The sequence below is a fragment of the Taudactylus pleione genome, unplaced genomic scaffold (genome assembly GCF_031769625.1).
Source record: "Taudactylus pleione unplaced genomic scaffold, aTauple2 ptg000857l, whole genome shotgun sequence".
Taxonomy (NCBI): domain Eukaryota; kingdom Metazoa; phylum Chordata; class Amphibia; order Anura; family Myobatrachidae; genus Taudactylus; species Taudactylus pleione.
Window position 1 is genome coordinate 277,329 of NW_028285259.1, and position 20,172 is coordinate 297,500.

General features: G+C 43.8%; 2 protein-coding genes across 2 annotated transcripts in view; one reads left to right on the forward strand and one right to left on the reverse strand.

Moving 5' to 3' along the window:
* The window catches only part of CCDC157 (coiled-coil domain containing 157), a 37,738-nt gene extending 30,320 nt beyond the window's left edge, over positions 1-7,418 (reverse strand). The window contains exons 1-2 of the mRNA XM_088458840.1: positions 7,210-7,418; positions 1,041-1,292 (exon numbers count right to left, since the gene is read on the reverse strand). Of these exons, the coding sequence (XP_088314966.1) occupies positions 1,041-1,288 (248 nt within the window). The 5' untranslated portion in view covers positions 1,289-1,292; positions 7,210-7,418. The remainder of the gene's footprint in view (positions 1-1,040; positions 1,293-7,209) is intronic.
* A 165-nt stretch (positions 7,419-7,583) lies between these two features.
* Positions 7,584-20,172, forward strand: part of SF3A1 (splicing factor 3a subunit 1) — a 37,276-nt gene continuing 24,687 nt past the window's right edge. The window contains exons 1-3 of the mRNA XM_088458839.1: positions 7,584-7,758; positions 17,595-17,713; positions 17,875-18,076. Of these exons, the coding sequence (XP_088314965.1) occupies positions 7,705-7,758; positions 17,595-17,713; positions 17,875-18,076 (375 nt within the window). The 5' untranslated portion in view covers positions 7,584-7,704. The remainder of the gene's footprint in view (positions 7,759-17,594; positions 17,714-17,874; positions 18,077-20,172) is intronic.

Consider the following 20,172-nt stretch of genomic DNA (forward strand, 5'->3'; position numbering starts at 1 on the left):
CGACACTGCTGGTCCGGCAGGACGGAATCCCGACAGCGAAGGTAAGTAACCCTAACCCTCCCCTCTCCCCCCCTAACACTCTCATAGGGGTGCCTATCCCTAACTTCCCCCCCTAGTGCCTAACCCTAACCTCCCCCCGTCAGTCCCTAAACCTAATCCCCTCTGATGTCACAACTGAACGGGGATTTACATATGCCTGCCCTGTTGCTGGTTGCCAGTACACACAGCACAATGTGCCAATACATCTGCAGATATATTGGCCACCAGCTGTGCTGCACAGCCGACGTGATATGTCTGTGAACTACGTCGTTCACAAACATATCGCTGGTATGCACCTGCTGAGGTGCCCATGTTATATCGGCCAGTGTGTACCCATCGTAAAAAGCTGTTTGAAAGAAATCACTGTCACTGTCGATGTCACCACTAAATGCAGTGAAACAACATCAATGTATATGGGAGGACACACTGTGTTCAAATCATGATACATAGTATCGTTTACAATTTACACAAATTAACATTGCAACATACTGCAATATAAGAACATCTATCAGGATTCTAGCTGGATAACAAGGAATTGCAATTTCAACAGCACTATTTGCAATTGCACAAGTGAAACATCATAACAATGTAAGGGGAATCATTAGGAGTTAAACTGAATGAGATAAATAAAACTACCACCTCTGAAAAGGACTAAATCTAAAACTCATATATTTAATACTAAACCCAATAGAAAGAATGTCCTTTCAGAAATAAGAAACAAGAATAAATAAAAGAATAACAAAATAGAAATAATGATATATTGGAGAATAAGAATTGTGTTATAGATAGAAACTTTGTTTAAATTTTAATTTCACTAATTTTCTTAACTTTATCACTATCTATATTTTGCTCTAACTATTTATTTTAATTACAATATTCGGTATATTTTAAACCTTACCATGATTCACATAAAATAAACTTACAAACTAGGTAACTGTATGTCAATTACGGGTATGTGCATTGAGTAAGAAACCCCTTCTTTCTCTTTAAATTTAGCATACCTGTCAATTACAAGCTCCAATAATACCATATGTGAAAGCTGTGTGAAATCTGCATCATTCTCCACATAATCATATCTGTCCAGCATCTGTACCAGGTCTAGGTCACAAGATATTTTATCTGGGAACTTCCAGGAGGGAGATCGCACAGCGCCAACTCTTGAGAACACATCGATCACAGTACCCTGTAGATCAGTGATGTCCTTCCTCAGACTTTCCATACAAGTACGATCTCCCAGTAAGCACGCCATATATCTGAAAATGCAGTCAAACACAAGACAACACCAATTAAACAGACAATATTCTCACAATATTGCCGTTTTATATATTTGTGTTTATGCAGCAATGAGAGAAAATATTGTATTTTCTATTAGTAAAGACATTTCCATTGAAAAGCTTTGAGTACAGTACCAAAGCCAGCCATGAATGGCCCCTGGAGTTCCTTTCAGAGACCTTCCCTTCTCATCTTCTGTGCCTCCCATTAAACATATGCCTGATAAGAAGGTATACATTCACCTATATGTGCATGCTAAAGATTCCCTACAGTATAGGGAGTAAGTGTTTTCTGGGAAAGTAACAAGACAACAATGGTGGTGCTTCAACCTCTGTAATGGAGTGTGACATTGGTTTCTCTATAGTTCATATATTAATACCAGTCTGTGCACCTTCCTCATTTGGTGTGCTTCTTTATTTGAATTGGGAATGTGCCAGTCCTCCCTTTTTTTAAAGATGCAGCATCTGAATCCTCAGGAAAATTGAGTTGCCTGTCTATCTCATATATATATATATATATGCCAGTATTGCCTATTAGCGCCATCTATAGGGGTTGCTGTATTTTTTTCTATCTGCACTAGCAAAGTTCATTTTATTTGATAGAAATACAAGTGGACACTTCTAAGTAAAGTGCTCTGTAAGAGACCGACATTGTAAGTAGCTTAATAAAAGGAAAAAAACGTTCATCCAATGTACACACTGCACTTTTCAAGTCAGTTGATAATTATATTTGTTTAATGTTAAAACAATATAAAAAAAAATTAACTCATATGACAGACACCCTATTATTTGGTGCAAATTTCATTAACTCACAAACACAACAATAAAAAAAAGACATCAGAAAGTAAACTGATCCTAAAGCTGGGCATCCACTATACCGGTGGTTCTCAAACTCGGTCCTCAGGACCCCACACGGTTCACATTTTCCAGGTTGCCTAGCAAGTGCACAGGTGTATTCATTACTCACTGACACATTTTAAAAGATCCACAGATTAAGCTAATTATTTCACTTGTGATTCTGTGAGGAGACCTGGAAAACATGCACTGTCTGGGGTCCTGAGGACCGAGTTTGAGAACCTGTGCACTATACAATTATCTGTCAGATATCTGTCCAATCTGGCTGGTTGGAATGAAAACCTGGTAATGTATGGGAGCAAACGACAGTCGATCATATGGTTTTAAACACTTGAAAAAGGAAAAAAACAATTGTTCAAATTGGTTACATTCCTGTGTTTTAACCAATTTGTCTGAACAACCATTTTTGTCTGTTTTCCAGTGTTTGTGAGCAAATGGTCGATTGTCATTTGCTGCCATACATTACACGATTTTAATTTCAACCAGCCAGATTGGACAGATATCTGACAGATAATTGTATAGTGTATGCCCAGCATAAGGTGTAGTATTACAGTACTAGTATGCCCATGGCGAACATTTTGCCAATTTGACCCAGAATATACGCACAGAAAATGCTTTGCTAGATCATATGTTAATACGACGAAATCGGGTAATAAAAGATGTGTGTGAAACATAGCCGGCTAAGCCACACCCTTTTATGGGTTTTGGGAATTTGTTTATTGTAACATTTCGCCAATTTGTAAGTGTGATGATATATTTGGCCATAGACTCTGAAGCAAAATGGACAGTTTCCAGGGGGTATTGCAAGCTGAGCCCCTATAGATGCAAATGATAATGCACTGTTTCTCCGCCTCACCATCTCCCAGCCTCCCGCCAATCAGCGGCTGCCGGCAACTCTCATGGAAAGCAGAGACAGAAAAGAGGCGTTGCTTTAGAGGCACAAACCCGGTGCTGATTGGCTGGGAGTTGCGAGCCTGGAATCGACGTGTTGGAGAAAGTAGGTGTGGGAAGAGCGCCCCCTATGGCAGCAGTCTTGTGTTGTGCTGCCCGTGCGCCCTCCCTCATTGTGTAATAGCTACATCACGCGGCCAATCAGGAGCCGAACTGGGCAGAAAGTAAACAGTGTCCACACATGGCTAGGATGTCGGGTCCATGTGAGAGCACAGACCACCAGTAGTGCATGAGAACAGTGGCCGCGGTCACCCCTATCCTGCTTCCCCCGGGTCACTGTGGAGGCTCTGTGTTTTGGTAGTTGTCTTGACATTTCCAGGTTAGCTATACCAAAGCATTTATTATGGTTTCTGTTGATTTTGTTCATCAAATTTTATACATTTTTATTCCAAATTCTGTAATTTATTGCTGATTGAAATCAGTTGTAAAAGAATCACATTAATATCTTAATTATTCTTTGAGATATTCGAAGAGCATTCCTGACAAAGGGACTAAGCAAATTATACATATACAATTGTTAATCCATAGACGCTGCCCTATACAAACAGATAATTTCGGTCTATACCTGTGGGTATGTTATATGAAGATGTGAACAGCAAATGATTAAGGGGCCTAATCTGCCGTGTCCATGAGTGAATTTAGGTTACGCATGCGCAGATCGCCAATGAGGAAGGATTAAGTAACACTGCTACTTAGGAACAGCTGTCTCCGCACAGGAGCAATACCTAATGTAGTGTTCACTCTAGGGCCCTCATTCAGAGCCGTTCGCTATTTGCGGTCGTTCGTTTAAAAACAAGGGGTGGCTATTCAAATGATCCGTACGCACATTGCAGTCTGTTCACACCTCTAAGTCTGAACGAACGAGCAAAACATACGCTCGTTTATTTGTTAAAAACGCCCCCTGGCCGCACGCATCCTACGTCATGTCCGCTATTTATTAGATTAATCGAGTACATCGACCAGCGTATGAACTGCTCGCTATTCTTGTGGTTGGTGTTTGCTACCACAAATTTGCGAGCAGTTCTGGCTCTAAAATAACCCAGTGACGTGGTCAATGACGCTGCTGTTTTAAATATACACACCCATAAAACGCCCGTTTTGACCTTTAAGCACGCCTGCGTTCGGATCTCCACTCCCCATTTTCAAGCACCTTCCCCTGTTACCACCCACATACGCCTCATTCTGTCACTCAAAATAGCAGGCACTCGCTATATAGCGTACAAAGGATTTTCGGCCGCACTGACTGGTTCGCGCATGCGTACTAAAAAGCGTACGCATGCGCAGATGTGCAATCATCGCTCGGAACGAGCGTACTGCCGCTAACGAGCGGCTCTGAATGAGGGCCTAGGTCCGGCAGCAGGCAGGGCACCGGACCTAGAGACAGTGTACTTCTGCGCATGTGGCCAAAGGGGAGGGGGCATGTCTTTATGATGCATCCCCTTTTCGTCACTCCTGGGGGCGTGCCCAGCACTTACGGACATGCCGGGCAGCCCCCAAGCGCTGCGGTCACTGTGAATGGAAGCCGGGCACATGCGACCGACATCCATTCACCGGCGGTGACCGCTGCACCGCCGTTTTGACCACCGGTGGGGCACTGCAACCCGCGGGTGGAGACAGAACCCGCAGGCTGTCTCAGCAGGGCACCACGCTGGAGGGCAGGGTGCTTTCTGCCCTTCAGAAATAGGGCAGGGCGCGGCGCCTCGCTGAAACAGACTAACGGGAATGCTACTAATGTCCTTTCAATATACCCTACAGTGTCCCCGAGTACTCACCTCCTGTGGCATGGCTGGCTTCACTTGCTTCCGATGGCTCTTGAGTCCCCTCACCAGCATCACGGACATAATGTGTCATATTGTGCTGATGAGGGGGCTCGGGAGACGCTCTGCGGTGTATGCAAAACACAGATCTACGGCAGCCCTTGTCCGGGAACAGGACAATATGTGACCCTGTGTGTGTGGACCCCGGGGCGATTGCCCCTGTCACCCCCTTCCCCCTTAATCTGAGAATGGCATGGACCAGGGGTCTTCAACCTTTAAGGCAGTGTGGGCCACATTAAAAATTTGACGAAGCCGAGGGCCACTAAGCTATACTGCGGTATTTAGACTCTGCCCCCTCCTCTCACAATTATGACCCATAACTGCCCCCTTCTACAATTTTAATTATGTCTCATAACTGCCCCCCTCTGCAGTGCCCCCAGTAGTGGTCCCCCTTATGCAGGCCCCAGTAGTGATCCCCCTATGCAGTGCCCCCTGTAGTGGAACTCCCTATTCAGTGCCCCCAGTAGTGGTCCCCCCTATGCAGTGCTTCCAATAGTGGTCCCCCCTATACAGTGGCCCCAGTAGTGCCCCTTATATAGTGCCCCCAGTAGTAGTCCCCCCTATGCAGTGCCTCCAGTAGTGGTCCCCATATGCAGTGCCCTTTATATAGTGCGCCCAGTTGTAGTCCCCCTATGCAGTGCCCTTTATATAGTGCCCCCAGTAGTAGTCCCCTATTCAGTGCCCCCAGTAGTGGTCCCCCGATGCAGTGCCCCCAGTAGTAGTCCCCCCTGATGCAGTGCCCCCAGTAGAGCCCCAAGTAGTAGTGCCCCCCCCTCCCCGATGCAGTGCCCCCAGCAGCGCAGACAAAGACATACGTAAAAAAGAGAAAAAGAAAACACTTACCTGAATCCCCGCTCCGGCCGCTGTCCACTCCTCCGTCATCCTGGGCCGGCCTGCTCTGCATTATGGGAGAGACATCATGACATCTCTCCCATCACCCACTGCGGGAGCTGGAAGATGGGTGTCCATGAGTGAGCTCCAGCCCGGCTCCTGCAATGGGCGCAGCAGTCAGTCTGTCTGACTCTCACTGGCTAGCTACCAAGGCAAACACACTGCCGGCGGCGTTCTTGTTTCTGTGTGTAGTACAGACTGCACTCACTGCGGTCTGCACTACAGCGGGCCACGGGGAACAGCTCCGCGAGCCACGGATTAAAGACCCCTGGCATAGACCGCAGGAGCCAAACTCAGAAAAGAGTTTGGTACGTAGGGGTCAGATCGTAGCCCCCATTGTGAAAACTCCTATCAGTATACATTATAGCGGTGACACATAAAACTTTTTTTTTTTTTTTATTATGAAAAACTGACTTGATACATAGAGCCGCATTCAATTTGAGCCAAGCCGTGATACTTTTTCGCGGCCCGGACTTTTCGCCTACTTTGCCTGTTTTGTAGGGGGAAAAGTATCGCGCGCGTGCCAGCTTTACCCCGTATTCAATTTGAAAGTATGTGAAAACGGGACCCGGTGAAACTTGAACAGGCGGAAAGTACTGTCACATTTGGGGAAATCAGCCTGACACCCCCCAAAAGGTGCTCTGACATGGGGGTTCACTATGGTACCCCCCGATTTGGCTTGCTGAAGGTATTTGGTGTTTTTAAACGGGCTCAATAGCTGCTAAATAGCGTTTTTCTATACGTAATGCAGAATAGTATTCAGGAGTATTTTCTGCAGATAATAACTTATCCCAGCAAATTTGGGGTACTTGAAAATGGGGGCCAGCATATTTAAAAATTGCTAAAGTTGAAAAAAATCATGAAAAATCCACCTACTGCAAGCACCTGCAATCAAAAAAACACTGGGGGCATACTTGGGCACCCCCCCAGAGGCAAGTTCGCTAGTTTTTAACATTGTACCCCAACATATTTTTTTCACCCCTTTTTCAAAGGCATTTTTTGGGCATCTTCATTTTAATTTTTTTTTGAGTTTACCTTTTGGGGACTGTCTGAAGGCTGCAGGGGGGGTTCCCGAAACGTTGCACCCCAAAACCCCAATTCTGCACTTTTTTCCGCCTGCTATTCATAGGGGATACTTTTTCGCCTATTACATTGCATAGGCGAAAAGTCTTTCAAATTGAATACGGGGTAAGGTCAAAACAGTCGAAAATTATGTCATCGGCGAAAAAGTATCGCGGATCCGGACTTTTAGCCTCAAATTGAATACGGGCCATAGGCCCTAAAACCAGATACACTGTGGAATATCTGTAATTACAGCAAAGCTTGCAAGCTAACAGTCACATATGGGCTAAATGAAGAGCACTTCTCGTGTTGTGTGCACTTACGCTTTAGGCTTACTGGCACGTAGCCGTCACTAGTGCTGTATAGGGATGGCTAAGCCCACCTCCCGGCGTAAGCGCTTCTGCAGGTAGCTGGGTCACCACTCGCCACCGGGTATAATGTTGTTCCAGAACCCCATCAGCACGCTGCATGCATCGCTATGGCAACAGCGCACGGAGCGTCTGACGTCAGAAATTTCGACGGCCACGCACTAGCAATGCGCGCGACCGAGTAGGAATGTACCATTTGTAAAACAAGATAATTGTTATTCTTAACTAACAGTTGCACACTGGCCTGTAACACGTGTCACCGGGCGTATTCCCTATGCACACACAGCTATCAGCTAACGACCAGGTTGTGCTCTGTTTAAATAAATCTTCTGCACCCCTGCGCTGTGTGGTGGTATCTTCCACACTTCCGCCCGTCTCTCCCCGCCGCCATTTTCTTGTCCAAGCTGCTGTAGCACAGTTTCCGCCTTCGTACCAGGAGAGGTCGTCACCATGCCGGCGGGACCCGTGCAGCTGCTAGCGCCCCAGGCGCCCGATAGCGGCCAGGTAGGTGTGCGAGGCGGGGATAAAGGGCGCTATTCTCTTACTGTGTGCGCTATGTAATGATAGTTCTGTTATCTATGGCAGAGGTCCCCAATCGCAGTGCGCAAGGCTCCCCAAAGGTTCAGGTTTTAGAGATATCCATGGTTGAGTACCGGTGACTTAATTAGTACCACTGTCAACTTGATTTAACCACCTGTGCTCAACCATGGATCTCTCTAAAGCCTGACCTGTTAGGGAGTCTTGAGGACCGCGTTTGGGAACCCTTATCTATGGGGTGGCTGTGATTCTACTGCAGTGTTTCCCAACCTCGGTCCTCAAGGCACACCAACAGTCCAGGAGCATAAATGGTTAAATTAAATAACAGGTACTAATTAAGGCACCTGTGCTTCAGTTTGGCTATCCTTAAAAACCTGGACTGTTAAGCTGGCCACACACTAGACCAATTTACATCCAACCAGCCAACTAGTTGATTGGTTGGAATGAAAATCTGGTAAGGTAGGAAAGCAAATGACAATCAGCAATTTGCTCCCAAATGCTGGAAAATGGACAAAAACTGTTGTTTGGACAGATTGTTTAGATCAAACATTTAACAAACTTGTCTGATGACCATTTTCATCTGTTTTCTGGCATTTAGGGGCAAATTGCTGATTGTCATTTATTTCCATTCCTTACCAGATTTTCAGTCCAACCAATCAACTAGTTGGATGGTTGGATGAAAGTTGGTCTAGTGTGTGGCCAGCTTTAGTGTGCCTTGAGGATGATGCTTGGGAACCTCTGTTCTGCTGACATGAGTCTGATGTGTGGGGCGGCACTGAATCTTTTTCCAGCAGAGATGCTTTACAATATGAAATGCTTTGGGTTATGATACTATTAAAAGAAAAATAACATGACAGCCAATAATGCCAACACATCTGGGGGTGAATTTTTATTTATTTATTTTTTTTCTGCTTATTGAGCAGCAAAATAAAATGTACATTATATGTATAAAATGCAATACAATATTTGAGCAGTTTTCCATATTACTTGACAGAAAGCAATTATAGAGGTTGCTGTTATAATTTTATATTTGTAAATTACATAGATGGGGCAAAAAAGCGAATAGAATACTTTAGGGGTGAAATGGTTTTGAGGCATGTGATGGAGCATTGCAGGGAATCGTTGTGCATAACCCAGAGGTTCCCGAACTTCTTTGAATCACGGTGCCCTAAAGTATCAGAATTGTTTTCACGGCACCTGTAAGTTTGTTATTGAGAAATGTAGAAAAAAAATCTAGTGAAGTAAATTGTGCTGACCTGTCATCCTTAGGGTCCATTATGTGGTGGGTGACAGGTTTACACTTCTGTTTGTTCACATATTTACATTACATTGACCATAAATAATTTGATTTGGTGCTGGACCACCAACCTGAGGCACCCCTGCAAGTGTCCCAATGCTCCCCAGGGTGCCATGGTGCACAGTTTGGGAACCACTGGCATAACCTGTTCTGCTGTAGAAGCATATGTTATTACTGTGACATGCTGTGCAGCGTCCAGTGTACAAGTTAATACTGTGACAGGCCTGGTAAAAAAAAAAAAAAAGGTATACTTTTGTACATTAAAAACAAATTTTTGCCAAGTATAATACTTCAAAGATATTTAACATACAATAAAAGTAAATAATCAGTGAGTGGTAAAGCAAATATTTAAACTGTCTACTTACCTCACACACTCTTCTCCCCCCTACATCTCCCTCTGCCTGCACGATTCGCTCCACCAGTGGCTGCCACCTCTCCTCCCAACTGTTCATCACTTCCAAAGATGTTGTCCATGCAGCTCCCTACCTCTGGAACACTCTCTCCTTCTCCCTATAAGAATCTCCACCTCTCTCCAAAGCTTAAAATGTGCTTTCTAAAACCGATACTTTAATAAGGCTATCCATCCCTCATCTTAGCCCACTACACTGTGTCATCCCTGTTTGTCCCTCCCCTTTAGGTTGTACATTTTCACAAGCAGGTTCCACTTCCTTTGTGCTTTTCCCTACCTTAATTATGCTGGCCATACACTAGCGCGATTTTGTGCGGATTGCACGATTTTAGATGCCTCTTACGATGCATTGTGTGCAAATCGTGCAGTAGGTAGGAATACTATCTGATGCGCGCTCCCAACCATCTTATATCGTGTCTTATGATCAGACGTGCAGCCCATATTATCGGTCGTAATCGTATGCAGATCGTGCGTATGCGATGCATCGTGCGTCCGACCATTTCAGCGGCGTCATTTAAGTGACATTTTCCTGTAAACTTCCAAGCTCCATTTACAGAGGCATTGTGAGCAGAGAGGAGCCCAGCCCTCTATTTATATTAAGGCCAAATCTATAAGATTGCATGTTTTCAGTGATGCACACAGTCAATCGTGTCACGACCCGTCGTATAGGGGCGAATGATCGTACGTGAGATCGTATGTACATCGTGTATCAAAAAGCACCAAATCGTGTGGCCGGGACTGCCAGGGAGCTGCCGGGAAGTTCAAGGGAAATCGTATGCTGAATCGCATCTTATGCTGGTCGTACTAGTGTATGGCCAGTTTTAAAAACATAAGGGTAAATTTACTAAAGTGAGTTTTTAGAAGTGGAGATGTTGCCCATAGCAACCAATCAGATTCTAGCTATTATCTTTTAGAATGTGCTAGTTGAATGGTAAGTAGAATGTAGTTGATTGCTTAGGGCAACATCTCCACTTCTAAAAACTCACTTTAGTAAATTTACCCCATAGAATTTGACGGCAGATAAGAACCACTTGGCCCATCTAGTCTGCCCTTTTTTTACCTTTTAATAACCTCAACCGTATGTGATCATCAGTTCTTTGTAAGGATACTCTTATGTCTATCCCAAGCATGTATACATTTTTCTACTGTCTTAGCCTCTACCACCTCTGTTGGGAGGCTATTCCACTTATCTACTACCCTTTCTGTGAAGTAATTTGTCCTCAAATTTCCTTTGAATCTACCTCCCTCCAGTTTCAGTGCATGTCCTCTCGTTTTACTATTTCTCTTTTTTTTTTGTGAAGAATGTCTCCCTCCTGCACCTTGTTAAAACCCATGATCTATTGGAAATTTTCTATCATGTCCCCCCTTTCCCTTCTCTGCTCCAGACTATACATATTGAAATATTTTAGTCTTTCCTTGTAAGTTCTGTGATGTAGGCCATGCACCATTTTAGTTGCCCTTGTTTGTACAGTCTCTAATGTGTTTGTATCTTTCTGGAGATGTGGCCTACAGAACTGAACGCAGTATTCTAGGTGAGGCTGTACCAATAACTTAAGCTGCATACGCACACAACGATTTTGTAAATGAACGATTTTAGTAAATGACTTTCATTCATTTTTTTCAAGGGAAAAATGAAAGAAAATCGTTTACCAAAATCGTTCATTTACTAAATGTAATGAACGATTTTTTTGAACTACAAACGATTTCTGCATATTCCCTTAATGAAAATTGTTGAGTTGGTCAGTCTGACTAAACTACAAACGTGAACGCGCATGAACGATAACCGTTCATCGTTTTAACTCAGAAAGTGAACGATTTTTTTCGACGATTGAACGATAAATGATATCTTTAATGATCGTTCAAAAAATCGTTGTGTGTGTGTGTATGCACCTTTATACAGTGGCATTATTACGTCTTCCTGCTACTGATTCCTCTCCCTATGCAACCAAGCATCTGACTTGCCTTTCTCTTTGCTTTGTTACAATGCTTAACTGCCTTTAAGTCACCTGAAATGGTGACCCCTAGGTCCTCATGACCCCACACAGTTCACTTTTTTCAGGTCACCCAGCAGGAGCCTGCTCCGTCATGCGCATGCGCGAGACCCGCATAGCGTTGGGCAAGCCGTCGCTATGGGTCTCGCTACAAATGATGTCAGTGGGAGTGCTTTTGGCTCTGATAGAGCCAAAAGCACTCCAGGGCTTGCGGCAGACGAGACCCTACCACAAGGGTCTCGTCGCAAGCCCGATGGTCAAGACCATCTTCCTGGCCGCTCGCTTTAGCTATACCAGCGGCCATGAGGCCGCTCTAAATAAAGAGAGGGAGGGCACTGATTCAGAGTGAGCGCTCTGAAAGAGCGTCTGGCTCTGAATCGGGCCCTCTGTCCCCACACAGCGCATGTTTTCCAGGTCTCCTCCTAGAATAACAAGTGAAATAATTAGCACCACCTGTGGATCTTTTAAAATGTATCAGTGAGTAATGACTACACCTGTGCTCCTGCTGGGTGACCTGGAAAATGTGACCTGTGTGGGGTCCTGAGGATCGAGTTTGAGAACCACTGCTCTAGTCTGCCTAGATCCTTCATTTGTCTTATACCTCCTGGTGTGTCTACCCTGTTGCATATTTTTGTGTCATCTGCAAAAAGGCATACATTTCATTTAATACCGTTTGTAATGTCACCAACAAAGATATTAAAAAGCACTGGTCCAAGTACAGAACCTTGGGGTACACCACTTGTCACAATTCCCTCCTGAGACTGAACTCCATTTACTACAACTGTTTCTTATTCTGCAACCAAGTTCTTATCCATTCAAGCATCTTAGAATCCAGTCCCAAGTTTCCAAGTTTATATTTCAGTCTGCGATGTGGGACCGCGTCAAAAGCCCTACCAAAGTCTATATAAGCTCCATCTAAGCCCCCCTCTTGATCTATTACTTTAGTCACCCAGTCAAAAAAAATCAATAAGATTTGTTTGGTATGATCTTCCCCTTATAAACCCATGCTGTTTGGGATCCTATAAATTGTTGGATTTGAGATGTTCCACAAGTCTTTATTTTAATAGTGATTCCATTACTTTCCCTACTACTGTTGTAAAGCTGCCCATCCACTAGGCCATTAAATTGAGCGATAACTATATCGTAATCGTTCATTAGGCGTTTGCAAATCGCTCTCTAAACTGTCTAAAACGACCAGCGATGCGCGCTCCCGCTGGTCATTTTAGACATCTATCATCAGGCAAACATACTAGACAACCTGAGCATGTTAGCAGATGATTGATGTGCCTACACTGAACGAGCAGTCATTCTGTGTAGGAACATCACAAATTGACAAACAACTACACGATTACTATGTCGTAATCGTGCAGTCTTTTGCCTGTCTTCCAGTGGATGGGCAGCATAAGGCTCACTGGACGGTAGTTACTTGCCTTTTCCTTGCTTGCACTTTTGTGCAGTGAGACTTCATTTGCTCTTTTCCAGTTCTCTGGAATTACTCCTGTAGCTAGAGACTGGTTGAATAATTTGGTTAATGGTGTTACCAGCACCCCTTTAAGGTCTTTTAGTATCCTTGGATGTATCCCATCTGGCACCATTGATTTGTCCACTTTGTTTTGTCAGATCTGTTGGGACCTTTTCCTCTGTAAGTATACATGTATCTACCTCCATGTATATCCTTGCAACTTAATTGTGGCCCCTTTCCCTCTCCTTCTGTAGTGAATACCAAGCAAAAATAACAATTTAGATCAGGGATGGGGAACCTCAGGCCCGGGGGCCGTATAAGGCCTGTGGAACCATTTGGTCTGGCCCTCTGAGCATTTTCTGCTAGCCTCATCTGGCTAGCAGGGAGCCTAGAATGCACCCTGAAGCCAGAATCTTTGCAGCAGTGCCATCTGGCGTATCCTTAGGACGCTTCAGACGGTCACACCGCTGCCCTTACACCTCCCCGGAGCTTCCTCAGGATGCTCCAGGCATTGCTGTAATCACCAGCGAATGTGACTCAGTCCCAATAAGACGTCACATGGAGGGGGCATGGCTTGCACCGAGCCTGCGAATACTATTATAGATATAGCTCTATCTATCTCAAAATGGCCCTCGGCAGAAAAAAGTTCCCCCCCCCCCCCCCTGATTTAGATGATCTGCTATGGCCTTGTCTCCTTCCACAAGACTCACTGTCTGTCTTCATTATCATTATTCCACTATTTGATTTTCTTCTTTCATTTACAAAGTTTTGGACCCTTTACTTACTGACGGGGCCATTTTCTCTCCAGCCTGTGCCTTTGCACATCTGATCACCTTCTTGGCTTCCTTCCTTCTGACAAGATACCTTTTGTCTTCATTATTCTGAGTCGTCTTATATTTCCTATATGCCCTCTCTTTTGCCTTCACACTAGTTGATACTACTTTTGTGAACCATACTGGCTTCCTATTCCATTGTGCCTTTCGTAACCCTTTTTATACAAAGATCTGTTGCTTTCAGTGTTGCACTTTTACATTTTTCCCACTTTCTCCTTTCCCAGTTCCTCCAATCTGCCAATGAATTGCTTTACATATCTTCCCATCTCTGCAAAATCAGCCTTCATAACAAATTTGTTTGTGTGTGGCATGAGTTGAACCCTGTCTTTATGCTAAACCATACTGCTAGATGGTCACTGGATCCTAGGTTCTCTCCAACACTTACATCTGATATCCTATTACCATTTGTATGATGTCTAATATAGCATCTTTGCGAGTGTGCTCCCTCACCAGTTGCTTGAGGGATGCTCCCTGCAAGGCATTTAGGAAGTCCCCACTTCTAGTGAAACTTGCAAAAGAGCCCTCCCAATTTACGTCTCGTAGATTAAAAGGAGAAGTAATAATCATGGGGGACTTTAGTCATTTTAGTGATGTCTTGCTAAAGGTTCATGTCCAGTTCCTCCTCCCCCTGGTCTGGTGGTCTGTAAATCACCCCAGTGCAAATAAAAGGGCATCAGTTTTTCTTTTGTGCAATTTTTTTTTCTATTGAAGTTGTTCTTATGTTGTTTTTCACATACATTGCTGCACCTCCAATTTTGCCCATTCTGTCTTTTCTAAATAAAGTATATCCTGGTATAGCTATGTCCCAGTCATGTTTTTCATTGACCATCTCGAGTTGCTATTAGCTCTGAGATTTTATCTCCTAAGCTCCTAGCATTTGCACGGATAGCTCTAAAGCTGGGTACACACTGACAGATATATTGGCCGATCAATTGATCGGCCAATATATCTGCTACCCGAAGGGGGGTGGGACACACACCCCGCCCGCCGGGACACGCCCCCTGGTTGCCGGGACCTGCGGGCAGGCTCAGATGATGGTGGTACAGTGTGTACGAACAACCATCATCTGCAGATATATCTGTATAGTGTGTACCCACCTTAAGGATCTTGTTTGTGCCTCTCTTAGCTCTAGGCATGTTCAGACAGTACATTTGTAAAATTATGGCTTTTTTTATTTTACCTGGTTGTAGATGTTGTTCAACATTTGTTGACTGAACTTACGCCACTACATGGCCTCATTATGCCACCAAACACAACTTTGTGCTCATCCTTAACTCAGTAATGTAGTGCCATTTATAAAGCAACTTTAATGTTGTGAGTGATAGCACTATGATTGGTTATGTCACCAAAGGAAGCACAATGAGATTCACAAATAAACAGTACAAAGTGTGTCTGTAGTTGGTTTCTGGCACTTGTCTAATAATACTTTGGATGCAAGAAGATAGTGTTTGTGCAAGATTTATGCTGCCCATCCACTACACAATGCGGGGACGACGGCACGATTACGACGCCGTCTCCCGCGGGGTGAAGTGCATACACTGAACTTTCAGACGTTCATTGTATGCAGATCAATCATCCCCGAGCATGGCAACCTGACGGCGGTCGTCAGGTTGACCGTCATGTTCGGGTGATGATTGATGTTAAAAACGACCAGTGCGTGCATCGCTGGTCGTTTTTAAAATTTTACTGCCCGATTTGCGGGCGATTACCAAGCAATGCAGCGATAACTACAGTCATCGCTAGGTTTAATCTCCTAGTGGATGGGCAGCATTCGCCTCCCTGGGATTTGATTAGGCTTATGCCTGCTTCCCAATACAAAATCAGTTTAGCATGGCCTGTTTTACAATTTGAAATCCGCGCTCTGCCAAACTCTTGAGAGACAAGGTGGCATTGGATGATTTATTTTTTTCCCCTCCAATGCCTCCTGTACTCTGTGGGGAGACACATGAAGCAGGGCTTGAATCCTGCTTCACCGCCCCTTGTTCCACGTCCAATGCGGGGTGGCCTTTTGTCTGTGAAGCTGAACTCCGTGACAGTCGTCATTCAGCACCGCTCACAGACTGTTTTCAAGTTTGCTGCTTTATTACACACATCATCTTTGGACACCTGGGCATACTGCAGATGTGCCCTGTTTTTGGCATGCCCACATGACAAGCGACACATAGGGTTGCACAGCCTGCAACATTGAGCACTACAGTGTGGTAAGCCCCTTTAAGACATGTTGTGTACACATTTTGCACATATAAATTCATTTTGAAAACTGTTTTAGCTTTAGTAACACATTTGTCAAAAAAATGTGCTCATGAATTAAATGTGCCCTCCTCTGTGGTCTGCACCCTGCCAAAAAATAAAATGCTAGTGTGCACAGATGTACAGCCATGGCCAAAAGTTTTGAGCATTTGTGGGTTTTTGTTTGTCCACCCTCCTCTTAAGGATTGACCAAAAGTTCTCAATGGGATTAAGGTCTGGGGAGTTTCCTGGCCATGGACCCAAAATTTCAATGTTTTGTTCCCCGAGCCACTTAGTTATCACTTTTGCCTTATGTTCGTCACCAAACTGTTCTTGGATGGTTGGGAGAAGTTGCTCTTGGAGGATGCTCTCAAGAGGCGGGTGGACAAACAAAAACCCACAAATTCTGGCAAACTAAGCATTGCTTAGGCAAGAATGGGCGGCCATTAGTCAGTAGGTGGCCGAGAAGTTGATTGACAGCATGCCAGGGCGAATTGCAGAGGTCTTGAAAAAGAAGGGTCTACACTGCAAATATTGACTCCCTGCATAAACTTAATGTATTTGGCAATAAAAGCCTTTGACATTTACGAAATACTTGTAATTTTACTTCAGTATACCATAGTAACATCTGACAAAAAGGTCTAAAAACACTGAAGCAGCAAACTTTGTGAAAACCAATACTTGTGTCATTCTCAACTTTTGACCATGGCTGTACATCAAAACCCTGAGTCAGACCCACTGTGGGTCTACATGTATCTGTATAAAGGGAAGTACAGTATTTACATTAATCATTGGGGACTCCATTCCAAATACTTAGAAAATTAATTGGCAAATACAGTATGATTGTATTTTCACCCCAAAAAAAAGTTGTGTAGAGAATTTATAGCCTAAATGATCATACCCAAAAATAAGCATAGGAACAATAAGACATGCACTGAAACTGAATTTAAACATGCTTGGGATACACAATTATATTGTCCACTGTCTTTTCTCTAATCTGCAAACAGTGTTTCTCATTGACATATACGAGACCCAGACTGTAAAGATGTACATAATGTAGGACTGCTGTATATAGGTGCAGATAGCTGCTCAGCATGCCAAAAAAAATACATTTTTTTTATTTATTTTTGTTTTAGAAGAGCACTCACCAGAGCATTATGAGACAAAAAAAAATATGTAGCTTACTTATCTTCACTATGTCAATGTTTCGGTCTTTAATGACCGAAATGTTGACATTGTGAAGACATGTAAGCAATAAATCTGTTTTGTCTCATGATGCTCTGGTGAGTGTCCCTCTAAATGTAGATTTCTCTGCAGCCTGTTGTGATACAGCTGGGAAGCACCCCTGATTGCTGATTACTATGAGGATGTGAGTGCAGACTTCCTATGTAAAATATATATTTCTGTCTATCGTACAATTTCTTAGAGTGGCCCAGTGAAAGTCCACACTACAATACCTTATCAAACTTGCAGTATGTAATCAGTTATCTGCTTATAATAAAGGCTTTTTTTTTAATTTGATTTTTTGTTAATCATGTAAGTGTCTGTATTCGGGGGAACTCACACGTTCTTGTTTTCACAGCAACAAATGGAGGAGGAAAAGAAGGAAGAGGTGGTTCCCTCTAAGCCAATTGTAGGCATCATCTACCCACCACCAGAAGTTCGAAATATTGTGGATAAGACTGCAAGCTTTGTGGCAAGGTAAACTATTCTGGGTTAGAAAATAATTTATTAATAGGTAAATTTAACTTTTGTGAAGCCATTGTTGAAATTTGTCTTCACAAACTGCAGTGAAATCTATTGTACATTTTAGATGTTTCCTCATGTAACTGACATTGCTCTAACATGACCTTTCTCTCCAGAAATGGCCCAGAGTTTGAAGCCAGAATTCGTCAGAATGAAATTAACAATCCAAAATTTAATTTCTTGAACCCGAATGACCCTTATCATGCCTACTACCGTCACAAGGTCAATGAGTTCAAAGAGGGAAAAGCACAAGAGCCGTCTGCTGCCATTCCTAAAGTCATGCAGCAACAGCAGTCTGTACAGCAACTTCCTCAGAAGGTGAGCAGTACTGAGGAGCAACTAATAGGCTAATAGTGGGCAACAGAAGGCACGCCAAGGGTCACGTACGCTGTCCAGGGTAACTTCTACTCATTGGTCCTCTTCCCTCTAATAACAGTGAGTGTAGTGCATTTTTTTTTTTTTTAAGTTAACCTTTTTATATCTTCAATTGAGCATCAAAAATACAATGTATACAGCTATAGATAACAGCATTTCTAGTGTACAGAAAAGAAACAATGAGTGTCATACTAGAAGAACACCTATGATTGTGGGAATTTTGAGTGGACTTCCTGACACTTGTGACTGACTGTATAACCTTTGTGGGGACCATTTTTTCTTACTTTAGCTCCCCCCTTCAGCCCAGTATGCTGTTGATAACCCTTACCACTTTAATGTGCTTTTCCTTCAAACTCCTTCCATTCTCCTGTGTTGCTCTTGTTTTTTTTTTTCTGCTATAGCACTTGTTGAAACAGGACATGCAGAAAAAAATCAAATCCATTTTAGTTTTCTGCATGCCTTTTTTTCTTTCAACGGGGGGCACGGGGGATATAGCTCTTATGCACTAAAAAGGTTTGAGGGCTTTTTCTGGATGCCTGGAGTTCAATCCACCATCCTTAGATGTGTGAAACAGTGAATTTAAATTTTGATTTATATTTTGCGCAAACTTTCTTCCAAATTTTAGCTTGGCTTATTTTTAGTAGTTTCCAGTGCCGTAACAAAGTCCTGTAGTGCCCTGTGTTGTCCCCTAAGCGCATAACGTCATGCGAGTGTCATATCCTCCTCAGTGGCTATTTTGGGGGACCGACATCTTTCTTGTCACTTTGCTTTCCAATCTGTTGAGCTGCTCTGAGCCTAGGGCTTGGATCACTCTGTGCAGGTGTTGTTGCAGGTTTCATCCTCCTTTTTTAAAAACTGCTGGATTCCTCTTCCAGGGGTTTAAAGGGAAGCACCTCTGCTGCAAAAATGGAGACTTTCAGGGGACTCTTTAGTTCTGGGATGATTCGAACTTGAGAGCTTTTTCTCAGGCTGAGGAAGAGCTTGTGGAGGTTTCTGACCTTGATCTTTCATATGTGACAGAAGATGTTTCGGCAGACTGTTTAAGAAGACTACCATTCCATTGACTGCAAGTTGAAGTCCTCTAAAAAACCATCTGTATGGCGATGAGGCAGCTTTTAGGCCTATTTTATTCTCCACCTGGATGAAAAGTGGGCAGACCTACTCAGTGATTCTCTATGTTCAGATACTCTGCGGACTGTCTTGATTTTGCCTGCGGAACATATCCGGGAGTCTGCCTCTTATCTGGGCGAAACTGCCATGGATGCTGGTTTGGTATGTTCCAGAGTCTCTGCTTCTGCAGTCAACGTAGAATCCAAGCGATTCTTGGAGGCTCTCTCCTTTTCTAGAGACATTCTCTTTAGTCCAGAATTAGACCAGATTATCACTCTGGCCACTGGGGTCGGGTAGAAGCACCTTTCTTCCCCTCGTCTGCTCCTAGGTCTCAGGTAAGCCATATTCCAGAGGTTCTAGGGGACATTCCTCTGCAGCAAAGGGGTTAGAGCTAGACCGTCCTTACCCCATGCCTTCTGAAAAATCTTCTGCTTGGCAGGTTAGCCCACACATGGGGGACCCAATGATGGGAGCTCGTCTACTACACTTTTGGACATATGGTTTCAGACTTATTCAGATGCTTGGGTGCGGGATCTTCTCTCTCTGGGATACAAGATAGACCTCTTGGGTCGTCCTCCTCAAAGATTCTTTTCCTCAAGCCTTCCAGCTTCTTGTCAGAAACATCTGGAGTTGGCGGTTTTGTCTGGAACTTGCTTCTGGTGCAGTAGCTCCTGTTCCAGTGAGGCAAGAAATATAAATAGAAGCCCTGTTTGTATCTGTTCATTGTTCCCAAAACAAACTGGTCTCTGTGTCCCATACGCAATCTAAAGGCCCGGAACATTAATTTGTGCATCAAGAGGTTCAAGATGCAATCTCTTTGAGTCATTTCCAGTATGGAGCAAGGAGTTTCCTGGTGTCCATGGACATCAGGGATGCGGACCTCACAGTCCCTCCTTCGGTTCGCAATATAGAATGAGCATGTTCAGTGT